This window comes from Diachasma alloeum, unplaced genomic scaffold (genome assembly GCF_001412515.2).
Source record: "Diachasma alloeum isolate Michigan unplaced genomic scaffold, Dall2.0 Dall_scaffold_00299, whole genome shotgun sequence".
Classification (NCBI taxonomy): domain Eukaryota; kingdom Metazoa; phylum Arthropoda; class Insecta; order Hymenoptera; family Braconidae; genus Diachasma; species Diachasma alloeum.
Genome location: NW_021680438.1, coordinates 1,541,747 through 1,557,157, shown reverse-complemented (window position 1 = coordinate 1,557,157; position 15,411 = coordinate 1,541,747). Strand labels below are relative to the sequence as shown.

At 36.5% G+C, this 15,411-nt stretch overlaps 1 protein-coding gene across 1 annotated transcript; it reads right to left on the bottom strand.

The window, feature by feature from the left end:
• Positions 1–6,821: 6,821 nt before the first annotated feature.
• On the bottom strand, positions 6,822–9,017 carry LOC107039395. Its single transcript, XM_015258977.1, has 3 exons — positions 8,688–9,017; positions 8,496–8,598; positions 6,822–7,186 (listed from the first exon to the last, which is right to left on the bottom strand). The coding sequence occupies exons 1-3, from the start codon at positions 9,015–9,017 to the stop codon at positions 6,822–6,824; spliced, it is 798 nt and encodes a 265-aa protein (XP_015114463.1).
• Positions 9,018–15,411: the final 6,394 nt, after the last annotated feature.

The window sequence follows — 15,411 nt, the reverse complement described above, 5'->3', positions numbered from 1 at the left end:
AATTAAAAAATTATCTCCTAAGGATAGAGCTATTTTAATCAGCGAGGAGGACACCGCACCGATCTCGAATTCAGGGAGCATGTAATTATACAATTAATTACACTTTTAAGTTCATTGATACCCGTTGCTCGTGGATTCGCCGCGGAAGGTAACGGTTTTCCGTTATTGTTTTTGAAGGCTCTGCGTGTAGGTGTGAGATTGTGGGTTTTCGAGGGAAGGAACAAAATGGCGTCGAATGGGCTGGTTCCCATTGTTTTCAGCTGGATCGAGGCATAATTCCATAAAAAAGATTTTGTAGCAATTTCTTTGCACAAATTTCGAGGCCCGGGGATTTGGAGGGAAAAATTAGAAAAATTGTTTTGAGATTGTAAAAAATGGTTTATAATGGAAAATTTCTGTGATGATTTTTTTTCAAACTTCTTTCCTCCCGAGATATTTATAAATTAATTGCCGAGTGGAATTTCTTGATAGGAATTCTACAAAAATATCGTGTTATGTTGCAGACTTCTTTGAAAAATCATTTTTAATAATATTGAATTTTATTTCCCGCAATTTTGTTAAAGTAGTATGAATAAAATCTAGTTGAGTCGTTCACTGCAACAATGAAAAATGAATTCAAAAACCCAAAAAGGAAAAATTATTCATTATTAAAAGTTTTTGCCATGACTTCAATGAGTGTAAGAACTTGATCCACCAAATTCTTTCTTCAATTAATTCTTTGAATAATAGTCTCTCGTTTGACTAGGGTGTGTCGGCATAACATGCTATTCTGGGCATGTAGAAGCATTAATTATTCATTAGAAAAGTCTGCCATTGACGATAATTTTCATATTGGGCATTAAATTTTTGTTCATTTTTTCTGATTGTTCGTGATTTTTTCTCGAAAAACCATGCCCAAAATATTAAAAATATATTCTCGATTCTTTCAGAAACATTTTTTTGGCTATTTTGCATGAATGGTGCAATTTTTGTATTAAAAACAACAAAATTAGTTGTGTAGGAGTCGAATTAAAAAAAACTAGCTTTCAATTGTTATTGTACACATTTTTTCGCAAATTAAAAAAAAATTGGAGGCTCTGGATTATTTTAAACATTTTAACGGGGCAAACGAACGAATAAACGATCAATTTTTTTGCATTAATTTTTCGTTTTTAGACATATATAAACGATTTTCAATGTATGAAAAATTTCACTGCAATAGCCCGTGACCTTTGCAACTCATAGTGGTCTCCCCATAATATTTCTAAGGTTTTAGTAAATTCTTTGAGTTTACTACTTCCATGCAATCCTCGTAACAATGTCAACAGTGGTATGGATAACCCGCATTAAGTGGGTTTTTAGTTGCATTCTAGATCCGGTAGAATTTTGACGTATGCAAATAAGTAACATGGAAAGTTACTTAGTCATGTTTTTTCTGTAATGCATTTTTCTTATCGCCACATGCAACTTTCATTTTTTCATCAGTGTATTCATTTGGAGTAATGCCGCCGAATCGTTATGAATTATTTATCAAACAATTTTGGAGGACGAGGCGCGAGATGAACGAGAGTTGCGCGTGGATGTTCTCGCCGCAAACGAAAGTACCAGCGCTCTTCCTTTCATAGTAACTAGCCAGACATTTTTTTGTCTCTTTTCAACCCGCTGAATCGACAAAACAACCTCCAACGTCCTTTCCGCAGCACTCAACTCCTTCCGACCACGTTTCCGTGTTTCTTTTTGCCATTACGATGATCATGTGTGTTTATGTATATGTGGTGGAGGTTGTTGCTGTGGGAGTCAAAGAAAGGGGGAGAGAAAACGTAACGAGGCGTGAAAATTGCACTCAACTCACTCTCGTACAAACTTGGCCACTCCCTCTCGTGGAACAGTGCGCCGGTCACAAAACAGTATGAAATTGTTAGGTACATAGTCAATGTTGCATTAGCTTGTTCAAAGCGTCGGAAAAACGGCCTCGACCGTGCACGGAGGTAAACTTTTTGCTCAAATTAAGAGTATTGTTTCTGATTGAGGTACAACTTTTCTTGTGTTGATGCACTGAGAGAAAACACTACTTTTGACAAAGAAGTACTTAGTTTTACCTGATAGGGGAGAGGAGGGCAAAATGGACCACTGACAGAAAATTGATAATTTTTGTTTTTGCTTTTGAATGCAGCAAATTCGAAGTCATTTGTGGTTTGAGGTGATTAGCAAATCTGCTCAAATTGCGGTTCAACGACACTTGTTGTCTATGAAACCCCGGTGATGATTACGATCGAGAAACTCACTCTTAATTCAACACATTCAGTGTTCCTGATTTGAAGAAAAGAACAAAAAACAAAAATTACTAATTTTCTGTCAGTGGTCCGTTTTGCCCTAGGGGTCCGTTTTGTCTCTATGTTTTGTCTGTATTTGTGTGTATGAAAAAATTCAATAGAAGATCTTAACGAATTCTCTGGAAAATTCTACTGGAATTCTCTAAAAATTTTATGGGAATTTTATTAGAATGCCAGGGAATTCTCGTGAAAAATCTATTTGTTTTTTTTTTGCACAGATTCTATTCAGTAGCGAAGCGGTACACCCGGTTAAGTCGGTTTTGACGAATATCTCAGAATCTAAAAGAGATAGAGAAATTCTTGTCTTGACTTTTTTTGCAGAACCAATTAAGGGTTATAAGAAAGGTCGTGAGAAAAATTTTGCTATGTCTCTTAGATTCCGAGATATTCATCAAAAGTTGGTTAAAAGTCAAAAGCGACGTAACCTGGTTTATCGCTTCGCTACTGTATTATATATTTGATAAGAAAAAATCAATAGATTTCGATCTTTTGTTTGAGTTTCTCTCGTGAGATTTTTTCTACCAAAATTGTTGGCCACCGATTTTCCAAATTTTTTCCGCCAAGCTTTTGCCCTGTGAATTCATTAAAATAAAACCAACCCGTCGATTGGAATACAGCGAATAACGGTTTTATATTCATGGACTGGGTCAGGAAATTTAATATATTGGATTATGGGATTATGTTCGCAGATTTTTCAGAGAACTTATGAAATGACCCGTGAAATGATCATAGTCGGATGAAACACAGCAAAGGTGTGTCTGTTCTGAAAATAGCGAAAATAAATTATTCAATGAGGTTAAAGATACAAGACTGGAATGAAAAAAGAAAAATCCTGACTGAATTTATGACATTTTTAATTAATTAAGTTTTAATATTATTAGAAGATATACGAGGAAAAATATATGATATATACATCTTTCAAAAGAATGCATTACGTTAAGGATTGTAAGAAACCTTCTCATGATAAAAATTTTTAATAGATTGAGAATTCAGAATAGTTTTCGCCTGAATTTTCCCAATTTTCAACATTTTTCATCTGGAAATTAAGAAGTACTTCAATATTCAAGAAATTTACTGATTCGTTAGTGAAGAAATATACAGAAAGTTCACGCAACTTCGTCGTTGTTAAAAATTTCAAGCTTTTTCACTTGAAATTTCAAGAGTAATTTTCCAACAGCAAAAATTCATTCATTAATAGTTGACAAATGCATATTTGAGGAGCCTTGTTTGACTCGACTTTCACCTTTCAAGAGAACCATTCGTTAACTATTAACGCATATTTTTTTTTGTCATATTCGACTCTGCCATTCGTTGATAGTTAACGAATCTCGTTTGGAGTAAATGCTGTGACTGGAATTTCAAGAAATTTCTAACAGCGCAGAAGACATTATATTCGCCAAAGATACATCCCTGGAGTTAATAAAACACGGCTCGAGTGAACGAAGACGTGAAAGAAGACGAAGCACCATCAACACAGCCGCAAGTGCTCGACCCGATTCCGAATGACGGACGAGACAAGCCCCCATAGCCAGTGGAGAAGCAGTTTGTCCGGGTCTGGACTCGTAAGGTGCACTTTCCCCCCGCGGCTTCGCAATACCGCAAAGACAAATGGTGTGTCGTGAACAGGTACTCCGATATCCCGTGCAGGTGGATTGCGTAGACCGGTAATGCCTTGAAGGTCTCCGCTCGGTCGTCTCGCTGGCGGTGAATTCAAGTTCGTGACAATGGTCTTGAAATTGCTCGGGGCACGCGAGATTAAAAAGCCATCAGAATAAGATCTTTTTCTTGTACAGATTGAATGGATGAAGTTTTTGTCATCTCATCACGAATGTTTTTTTTCAAATTTTCATTGAATAGCGAATTGCACTGAGAAAATTTTTTTCTAATATGTAGACCGTAGTTACTTGAGAGAAGTAAATTATTTTCAATGGTTTAAATCTCAGAATGTTTGCGGTTCACGGAACTCGAATGCATTCTCCTTTATCACTATCGTTGCGCATTATATCATGAATATATTACATATCGAAATATTCCAACTGCATAACAAAAAAAATATGAAAACAATAAATACTTGAAGATTGACGATTCTTCTACGCGATTTGAGTGAGTTCATTTGCGACAAAATCATACTTAAGTACAAAAATATTTTAAAACATGAGACCTTTCTCGGGTCACGTGAGTTGAGATGCCTGAGAGAATTAAAGAATTGAAGAAAAATTAATTGTCTCAAGAAACTATGTTTTAGATATTAGAATTTTTTTTCTCAGTGTGGATGGTGTTTGACGAGATGGGAATCGATTATTTCCGAAAATTACCTATAACATCGTAAGCGTATAGCCTATCTTGGCCTTCGGGACATGTTTGCAATGACTCTGCACTTAAAAATTTCCATCTGAAATTTCAAACGAAATCTCGAAAACTTTTAATAAATGGAACTTCTTCTGAACACTCAGAGAAAAAAATTGGCTCTGCCGAAAAACTAGATATTCCATGTGAGAATATTTGATGAAGTGGAAGTGGAACTTTACTTGAAGGAAATTACCCAACTTGATAGAAGTAAATTTAATGTCTTTCACAAAAATTAATTTTTTATCGTGACCATTAGAAATATCCCTAGAAGAATTGGGACTGTTGACAGGCAAAAATATAATCTATTATATGACAATCATTTGATCTGAGAGAACTCCACAGACTTATACCATAGAAAGGATACATTGATGAAGAAAGAATATTTTTTTCCCAAAAAAAATTGTCCACTCGAAATTATTTAGTTTTGCAAATAGCACAGTTTTCGGCAAGAAAATTGTAGGTTCCTGTTCAAATTATCATTTATTAAGTGGAAATTATGAATGTTTATTCGACAAATTCATATAATTCTCGGCAGAACGAATCTATTCACCCGAAAGACATATAAATGTCGCACAAGAACAATTACTACTACGAAAATTATGTTTTGGCGGAAAGTGACTTTTTTGTCCAGAAGTTGAATGATTTAACACGACAAAAGATCTCTTCAGGGGAATACATAATGTTTCAGAACCAATTTTTTTTCTCAGTACAATTGCAAGAAATCATATCTTCGAAAAATCACAATTTAATTGTAAAATCTATCGGAACTAAATTTCGACTCAATTATTCAGTGAAAATGAGTGAAAATTAGAATAATGTAAATAAATATATTCTCCAATTTTCAATAAGTTGAGCAATATCCAATACTTCAATAGGTTAGCAAAGAAATATAATAACTGTAACGAAAATTACAATACGTCTGTGGAATTTTCCGATTTTTGGAGAAAAAAATCAACGAAAGAAAGATTATGAAACAAAAATTACATATCACTTGAAAAAAACTATTCTTCGTAATAACACCATTAATTAGTTTCATCACTGGCCGACTCCCCCAATTCCTTGAACTCATTCCCACCAAAATTAATTTCCTATAAATCAACTTAATCCCATTCCTAAAATATTCAAATTTATTCATCCCCCTGAATCCCCGGATTTAATTAAAACGGTATTTCCCACCAAAAAATACTGCCCATAATTACTAGAAACTTCTACAAATTCGTCCTACTGGCCCGCATTCCCAGTATCACTACCTACGGTCATGTGTGTTGACACATCATCTCATGTCACTTCGAGTAAAACGAAATTGTCCCCCCCCCCTCCCACCGCCCCTCTCAAGTGCCAGTTTGGAAGTCAAGTTTTCTCGACGATACACGCGATGTCACGGTATAACGGGCTCGATCGAAATTCTGTATGAATAAATATACCCACTCACGAAAAAATAAACTCCACGCAAAGTTCCAAGAAATGCGAGAAAGTCAAGTCAATTTGCTGGGAATGCAATCCCTGGGGAAGTTGAAACTGGGACAATTGGGTTTTTGTTATATTGTCTTGTCGTTTTTTCGGCTTCAGGCACTCGTGCATTGACTCTGAATAACTCCCCCCCCCCTGCCCCCTCCTTCCGATTTCACCCAATTAAATTTCCCACGAGGCCGAAAATAACGAGAAGAAGAAGATCACAAACAGTAATTTCATTAAAAAAAATTTGTATTTCGATTCTTCAGTTTCATCGAGGAGCGATGGAGGGACATAAATCGACTGGTCCCTCACAGTTACACATAAGTCAGCAGTTGTTACAAAATGATGAAGATAAGACAGTAATTGCTATTTAACAGAGGGTGGCAGAGTGAAATGCGCAAAGTGCGTGACAGAGAGGAGAAGAGGCGGCTTATCAATATACATTTGTGTTCATATAGAAAAATACAAAAAGTGTCATATATATAGTGTTATATATACATTGAGCCGTTGATAATTGGTCAAGGCCATTCTTACAAACAACGATAAATAAACAAATAAATATATCCCCTTGAATTGCGGAGAATTTCGCTACATGCCCAGACGAACATTTCGCTTCATCTTGGATTCGACGAGTGCAGATGAAGCGTTAAATATTATCGTAGGTGTAATTATTTGGCAGTTGTTGATGGTCTTCGCGCTGTGCTCTCAGTGGTGGTATCCGGAGTATGCCTGACTCTGAGCGGATGCGTAACCACCGTGTCCGTCCTCCCAGCCGCCGCCGCCACCACCGCTGGACCAACCGCCTGAGGAAGCTGGGGCGGACCAACCACCGGTGTTACCACTGCTCCATCCACCGGCGTTGTACCCAGTGACGTCGTGCCCACCCTTGGACCAGAGGGACCTGAGTCCGACGAAGGCCGAGATGAGGATGGAGATGACTGAGGCGATGAGGGCCTTCTTCGCGAGGAGGGCTATTCCGAAGTAGGCTAGGGTAGCCAGGGCACCGATCTTCAATTTTGCAGCGATCAACAATGGGAGGATTGACTTCAGCAGCTTCTTCTTTCCACGTCCTGAGGAAAATTGATAGAGATTATTAATGCTTTGATGAAGAGGTGTTGCTTGAGGAAGGTGGAATCAACTTGTGATTGCATCTTCTTTAGAATAAAACTTGTGGACTCATCCCGAATTCTACAGTGGTAGAAACTTTTCAAAATTTCATGAAGATGGGGTAGTAATTCTCGTGAGAGTGACATTGAACCCGATTTAGGGGAAGAATGGTTATGAAATTTCAAGTTTTAGGTCGAGTTCAAGGAAATTTAAGAGTTTTTAGTGGCAGTGAGACAGAAATTTTACAATTTTATTGAATTTTCAATGGAACATGAATATTTGGAGACAAAATGACATGAATTTTCCTGACTTTTCCGAATTTTCACGGAATAATTGCACTGAAAAATCAAGTATTTCATTTTTCAAATTAAATATGATAAAAGTTTTCGGGATTTGACACGGAAAATTAAGAGATTATTAATTTTTCGCTCAAGAGATGTTGTTGTAGATGATAGCATCAACCTTTGATTTCATTTTCTTTAGAATCAAATTTATGGACTCATCCGGAATTCTATTTCATTAGGAAAATTAAGAGATTACTAAGGAAAGAAGGCACGCTAGGCACCACATGACATGCAAAATTCTCGAGTTAAGCTAATTTATCATCACATATGGCTAATATTCATTCATTGTTCATATTGTTTTAAGGAGAAATAAATTTTTGGAAATAATGAAAGTTCTAATAGAATGTGAAGGATTCAAAGAATTGTATCATAAAACAAGACAAAAGGTTTTGTTTTCTGAACGATTTAGGATTGAATTATTCCCTCGATCTTGTTTGATTTTCTTCATCATTATTTTCATTGTTAAGGTCATGATAGTTTTCGAAAGTGAAGACGAATAAGATGAAGATATTTTTTTCAAAAAATAAATATATAAGATTCTCTCATACTTCTATATTACTTTTTTATATAAAAAAATATCTAAAAAAATATATACGTACATATTTTTTAAATATGTTCTTACTATGTACAAGATATTCAAGTTTAGGGTGGAAATAATGACAAACAACGTTACATTTTTTTTTGAAAAGAGGATTAAATTTTGCTGAAGAGGTGCTGCTTGAGGAAGATGCAGCGAAGAAGTACCAAAACAAAATAGACATTTTTCTCATCACATATTCTCTTCTGCTGAATATCTCGGAATTCAAAAGCTATGAAAAGGTTCCCAGAAAGCTAATATTTACCTTAGCACCAAAGATATTCATCAAAAACTTATCCTCAAGTTTCATTACTTTCAAATTATGATTGAGTGCGTATGAATGATCCTTACCTTCAACAACTTCGTCAGCAGCCTGCTGCACTTCCTCTGGAACGGATTCAACCATAGCGCGTGCAGATTCACCAATTTTCTGAATGGCCGGCGCAAAGTTGATCTACAAGTGCGATAGACATCAGACATTAGCCTTCAATTCAGTACATTTTCCATTAACACATAAGAATAACGCATTTTCAGTGAACTTACCCTCAGACTGCGTCCAGTGAGGAAGTCGCTGGCCTCCTCTCCAACAAAGCTCTCGAGTGCGCTCTGTCTCTCAGTGACATCGGAAGCGGCCTCAATCTCCTGATCGTAAAACACTTCATTGCCAGTTCTGGAGCTTCTGTCAGCACTCTTGACCAGGGAAACACCGTTCACGATTTCGAGGTTGTCCTTGCCGAAGAACTCTTTGGCCTTCCTGTAGAGACTCTTCTGAATGCAGGAGATACTGTCCTGTCTCAGGCACTCGGCGATATCCTGAGCGCTGATAGCGACCACTGCCATCGACAGGCACACGATTGTCAAAAACGACTTCATTTTCACCTTTTGCCTTTCCTCCGAAACTTTTGTCCTCTGTTAACTTAATCTTTTTCGCAGGAAAACACGCGAAAAAAATGGAAATTCGTGTTCTCTCGGGATTGTTCTCGCGCTAGGTCTCGTAACACTTGCTCACACGTGGTGAAAATTTCGTGTGGTCCATCCGACAAGCTCTTTACCTTATATACCTTTATATTTGGCGTTTCTCCCACCACTTTTGCCCGGCCACTTGGGTCCCCACCCGAGGTCCGAGAATCCCCATGTGTGTTTTTTTTTCCTCTCTTTCTATTTGCGTACGGTGCGTGTGTGTGGGTATGAGTTATTTGTCGTGTGGCCGTATACATTGTCCCGCGGTGCGAACGCATGAGCACGAGCCCGAAAGTTTATTCACCAATGGGGCGAGACCGTGAGGTGGGATTCCCTCCTCTATGTCGACCCTGGCCACGACCCAGCACGGGGAACATGACAAATAGCCGCACCTCCTCTCTCACCGCCTCTTTTTATTTTTCTAAATGTTTTTTTACATTTCATTATCCTTCGGTTTTTAGATTATTTTTGGAATTTAATTGCCAAATCTAACGGACAGCGACGGCGAGACATTTTTTTTTCGTGAATGTGTGGCGTATCGAAACCGAAATAGAAAAAATGTCTATTTCCCTCGTGACACAGAATTTGAGGTACAGTTAATCCCGTGGGTTTTATATATTCTAATATTCATTTCTCAGAATTGATGATTATCTCGGGTTTATGTGTCCTCCAAATATGTCTCACTTTTGGGGACCCTCCGGGGTACTCGGGAGAAGAATGAGAACAAAATTCATGAGGGAGGGGAGAGATTTGTTTTGACCCCTTTTGCCTCACTCTCTCGCTGGTCAACTAATTAAATCGAGGGAAGTGCGTCGGACGATGAGAAAGATATGGCGACGCTTGTGTTCCTTTTTCGGGTGTTGGCAGGGTCATTGTCAGTGTCGCGGACATTGAGTGGAAAAAAAACGATAACGTGCGTCATGAAGAGTGAAAGTCATGAAATGGGATAACTATTCTGGGCACGAGTGTGTCGGGTACTGTGGGTAATGCCCCTTCTACTATCCCTCTGGTTGAAATTAAGATTGTTTTTGATGGTTAGTCGTTTAATCGTCATTCACTTTCCACTGGGAGGTCATTCACGGAATCGACAATTAGCAGGGGGAAATAACCATCGAAATTGGGAAGACACTGTTTAAAAACAATGAAATTTCGTGGATAGTTCAATTTTCTGAGCGAACAACGGTGTTTTTGGAAAAACTAAATACATTGTTAGAAAATTATCCCTGAAATTTCAAGTCAACCGTCTTGAAATTTTTAACAATCACTCATTCACACGAAATTTTCATGTATTTTGTTATTGAAAAATCCGTTGAATTCTGGAGTATTCAATGGAATTGCAATTTTCAGGTGACATGATAATGAAAATTATCAAATAATTTGAAAACTCAAGCAACAATTTCACTGAATTTTTAATGCACTGAAAAGTCAGTCGGATGTGATGATGAAATTTTGCAATGCATTCAAAAACTCTAGATGTCATTGCAATATCAGTGAGAATTTTTCAGATCCAAATTTTAGTCAATAGAATTGCACTATTCGACTGTTATTTTATATCGTCAGCACGATATTTAACTGATAATTTTTGATAATTTCACATGTATTTCTTCATGTTGATATATATTATATATATATATGGAAAACGAATGATTGTCGGGGCGAGTGAGCCCCCGTTGGAACTGAAAGATGGATTTTGTCTCATAGTGCAATTCTCTCGGCCGAAATTTGAATAGACAAATTCTCGTATGTAATACCACAAGAGCGTCAAAATTATCAGGGATTTCCCGATAGGTTCGTTGCAAACTTGACGAGTTCGTTTGTTTGCAATTCAGTGTCAGAAAAGAGCCATTAAAATTGATTTAAGGGGAAAAAATAATGAATATTCATGTTTCTCCGAAAATTCAATGAAATATCAAATTTTTGAGCAGCAGGAATACGAGAATTCTCCAACTCACTTGAAATTTTAATCAAAATATAAATATTCAAAACTAAAATAGACAAAATTTTCAATTAATTGAAAATTTAAGAATATATTTACCGGAATTTTCCCCCTTCAAATTCACAGTTTCCATTTATTTCCCCACGAAATTACTTGAAATTTCAATGAAATTACAATATGATAAAAATTTCCAAGAATCGTATAGTGTTAGAAATTTTTTGAAATTTCATGGAAGATATTATAGTAAATCTCATGAGAATGACATTGAATCGGATTTAGGGAAAAATTTCAAGTTTTAAGTAGAATTCACGGGAATTCACGAGTTTTCAGTGGGAGTGAGATGGAAATATCACAACTTTTTTGGATTTTCAGTGGAAAATGAATATTCAGAAACAAAATGACATGAATTTTCAATTTTTCCCTGAATTTTCCTTATTTTTCTGAACTTTCAGAGAATAATTGAACTGAACAATCACATATTTTATTAATTTCCAGATCATTTGAACAGAAAATCAATGCAATATTTGATTTTTCAATGTCAAGATTTCCTGAAATTTCAGTGGAACTTGAACACTATAAAAATATCCAGAATTTTGCGCGAAAAATTCAGACGATAAGTTTTTACAGTATACCATAAACTTCAATGAAAAATTTTCAACAGTAAAAAATATTTGACTCGAACAGAAATAAAAACCCCGATTATTGTGGAAATGAAGAACAAACAATTGTGCTAATTGCCGAACGGTGTACCTCTTGACAATCATCGACCACTTTCCCCACTTCCTGGCTAACCCATAATGTTGCTATCCACTTTCCTCCCCGGTGCATCGCTAGAACCGGAAAAATTGACTGGAATAATCAGTCCCCCTGCAACTCAGTAGGTAACCGGATGCGCGAAAGACAGATATCTTCGCATGAATGAAATTAACCAAGTGGTAAATTGTATTTGATCGGCTCCGAGGAGATCCCGGATCCGACCTTCGTTGTTCCACTTACTCCACCACTTTCTACTCTGACCCATGCCACTGTCTCCCCGCCTCCTTCTGCCCCGGTGACTCTCCCGCGTCTTCCCTCTTTCTCCGTGCGCCAAAGGCCGCCCCTATCATCATCTCGCTTTTCGTTTCGTTTTCTCAGTGGCTTGAGAAAGGGCGCGATTATCAGTCATTTGAATGAAATCGACTGGTAAAAGTAAAATTAATTCAGGAAACAGGGAGATAATCATGATAATTTAGTTGATGAACGACCGATCGGTTCAATATCTCGAGGTTTCAATGTGTAAATTATTAAAGTTTTTGAAATTTTGACATTCTGAGACTTTTTTGTGTATAATTGGTTTCAAGGTTTGTAGTCAATGTCCGGATATTTCGCGATTATTTAATTGTTCAAACTTTTTTGAGTCATATTCTGATTGTCCATTTTGAACATAGAGGAAAAAATTTTGTTTTTCAGGAACATATCACTCATTTTTAGAAATCTATCACACATTATTGGTGATACTGGACACTGAATAGAATAATCATAATTATCAGTGATTTCCGCCAATGAAATTTGGTGCTACATTGTTAAAATTTTTCCGCTAAAAATTTTGTGGTAATGAACGCGAAAGCTCAAAGGGGCTGTACTACCGATTCACCTCACGTCCCTCCCTTTTCCTTAAAAAATCTGTACAACAAGAAAAAGCCATCAGTATTCCCGAAAAGCAAACACGAGTGTGACATTGTCACATTACCACTAGAAGAAGTCACGTGTGGAATATTTCACAGCCAATTGTGTAGGAGAACACGACAAGAATGAGAGTGCGGCCCTTTGAATGCCCTCCACTCTAGTCCAGATGTCCATCAAGGACTGATGGATTTGAAGCCGCGCGGGTCCGAAATACCAATTTTCGCAGGTGAGTGGAACGTAATAGATGTGGAATGTAACGGAATTCCATCGCAGTTAAAGACGTACGGAATGTCCCTCCACTTGTTCATTCGCTTTCTTGCGAATTCTGCAATTTTTAGCTAAGAGGTGACTATAGTCACATTCACAGAGAGAAAATAATTCAGTAGCGAAGTGGTGAAACGGTTTAAGTTAAATTTGACCAGTGACATGTTTTCAATGAATATCTCGGAATCTAAGGGAGATGGCAAAAGTTTTGTTATAATGTTTTTTGTAGAGCCGATTGAGAGCTACAACAAATGTAATTACGAAAATTTCGCTATCTCCCTTCGATTCGGAAATATTCCTCAAAAACTCAAGTGGGAGATAAGTCAACTGAAACCGGTTTAACACTTCGCTACTGAATTCTCATTTTAGTGTCAAGTACTATTTTACCTGTCTGAGAACTTGAGATTGAAGGTTTTGTAATGAGAGAAAGACATACGATACATAGTTGTTTTACCCCACTAATTTACAAGTCATTATAATGCAGTAAATTTTTCTTTAAACATTACTTTTAAAATTTATTAATTTTGCCACGTATTTATTTTTATGAATCTTTCAGAAGAGCTGCAATAAAATTGCAATATTTTTGTGGATTTTTGCTGGAACTATTGCCGGTACATCACGCCGTTAGAAATCACATTTCAAATGATAAACTTGGAGTTTTTAAGAAAGAGTAAATGCAATGAAATTTTAATAGGTATTATTCTTGACGAATTAATTAATGTCTTTAATATTCCATGAAATTCTGACTTTTGGATCCACACAACATGAAAAATTCCAAAAAATTATGGAAATAAAATATGATATAATATAAAAATTTGTCGAATGTAACTACTTTTCTGAATTCTCAATCTGTTGAAAATTTCATTGAATTTAATGTCAATGTTTCATAGTGAGTTTTAACATTTATGCTGTCAGTCAAATATCAATGAGCACTCAACATGAATAACTGAGCTTCAAAAAATTTTAACAGCATATTACAAGAAATGATACAACGTTTCAATAAATTCCTAGGGATTCACCTGCACTTTCAATTGCACAACTTACATTTAATCTCATCAAATCTCCAAAGATGGTTTTAATTCCAGCCAAATTTCCGATTGGTGATATTTACATCTAACGGTTGATCTCTGATCAGTACTCAATTCCTAATGCACCTAGTTTTTGGATGAAGGAAGCATCTGCTTGGATTTGGAAAGCTAGCTGGTTAGTATGAATAAAAAAGCAAATTAAAATCGACGTCAAGTTTGAATAAAAGCTTTATAACTATTCGAATAAATCCATTTATGATATTCACATAAAGTTTATTTATGATCTCCCTCGCTTCGCTCAACTAGATCGCGGTATTTGGGTCCATAACATGGAATAGTTCATTTCACACGGTCCATAAAGTATTTCCTGACGAATGTGAGTTTATAATTCGTTTCGAAGGCTGGGCTCGAATGATAAATTCACATTCATGACATTTTTTAATGGCATGAAATCCAGACGAAGAATGACAAATATCATTGTATCTTATGTTAATTTCAACCATATACCATTCACTAAATTTTCAAGTTCACCGAGTATTGAAAATTACTTAGGTGAAACATGCAATCTTCCCTTCGCAGCCCATTGTGATGCAAGAATGAAAAATTAGTGATAGTAAAAAATATAATGCAAAGATTTGTAATTTTTTCCAACACGACAAGATCAGATTCTCCCAAATAATCTCAAATTTGCAATAGCAAACATTTTTTGCCATTCCAGCCACACAGTAGCGCCATGACAAAAAAAATTTTCGTTGCTCGGACAAAAAATTTTTCTTGTACTGCCCTTCACTTTTCCTCACATGGGAATTCGTATTTCATACTTCCCAAATCCGAAAAGTGAACATCACTACAGAAAAATTCAGTAGCGAAGTGGTAAACCGGTTTAAATCGACTTATCTCCCAGTTGAGTTTTTGAAGAATATTTCCGAATCGAAGGGAGATAGCGAAATTTTCGTAATTACATTTGTTGTAGCTCTCAATCGGCCCTACAAAAAAGATTATAACAAAACTTTTGCTATCTCCCTTAGATTCCGAGATATTCATTGAAACCAGGTCAATGATCAAAATTAACTTAAACCGTTTTACCACTTCGCTACTGAATTACATCGGAACTGTCCGCGTGGGGTATTTATACTCCTGCGGTTGGCTAGTCCTCGCCTTTAGTCCAAGCGCCAACTCCACACGAGTAAAAAATCCCATATCAACAGTCCGAAAATACACCATTCCACGGAAATGAATATACTCAATTGGGGGAAGCGTATTTCAATTCTAAGATGATTCTTTTGTATCAGGTCAGGTTGTAGCAAGCCCTCTTAAGTGTAATATAAGGGGCAGGCACTAAGAGTCACAATATAAGGGTCAAAAAGTGGAGATTAAAAAATGAGGGTCAGAATATTAGAGTCAAAACATTAGG

Coding starts and splice junctions, on each gene's coding strand:
- LOC107039395 (XM_015258977.1), bottom strand. CDS start 9,017: ATGAAGTCGTTTTTGACAATCGTGTGCCTGTCGATGGCAGTGGTCGCT. Junction 8,599..8,687: donor TCACTGGACGCAGTCTGAGG/GTAAGTTCACTG, acceptor TCGCACTTGTAG/ATCAACTTTGCGCCGGCCAT. Junction 7,187..8,495: donor TGCTGACGAAGTTGTTGAAG/GTAAGGATCATT, acceptor AATTTTCCTCAG/GACGTGGAAAGAAGAAGCTG.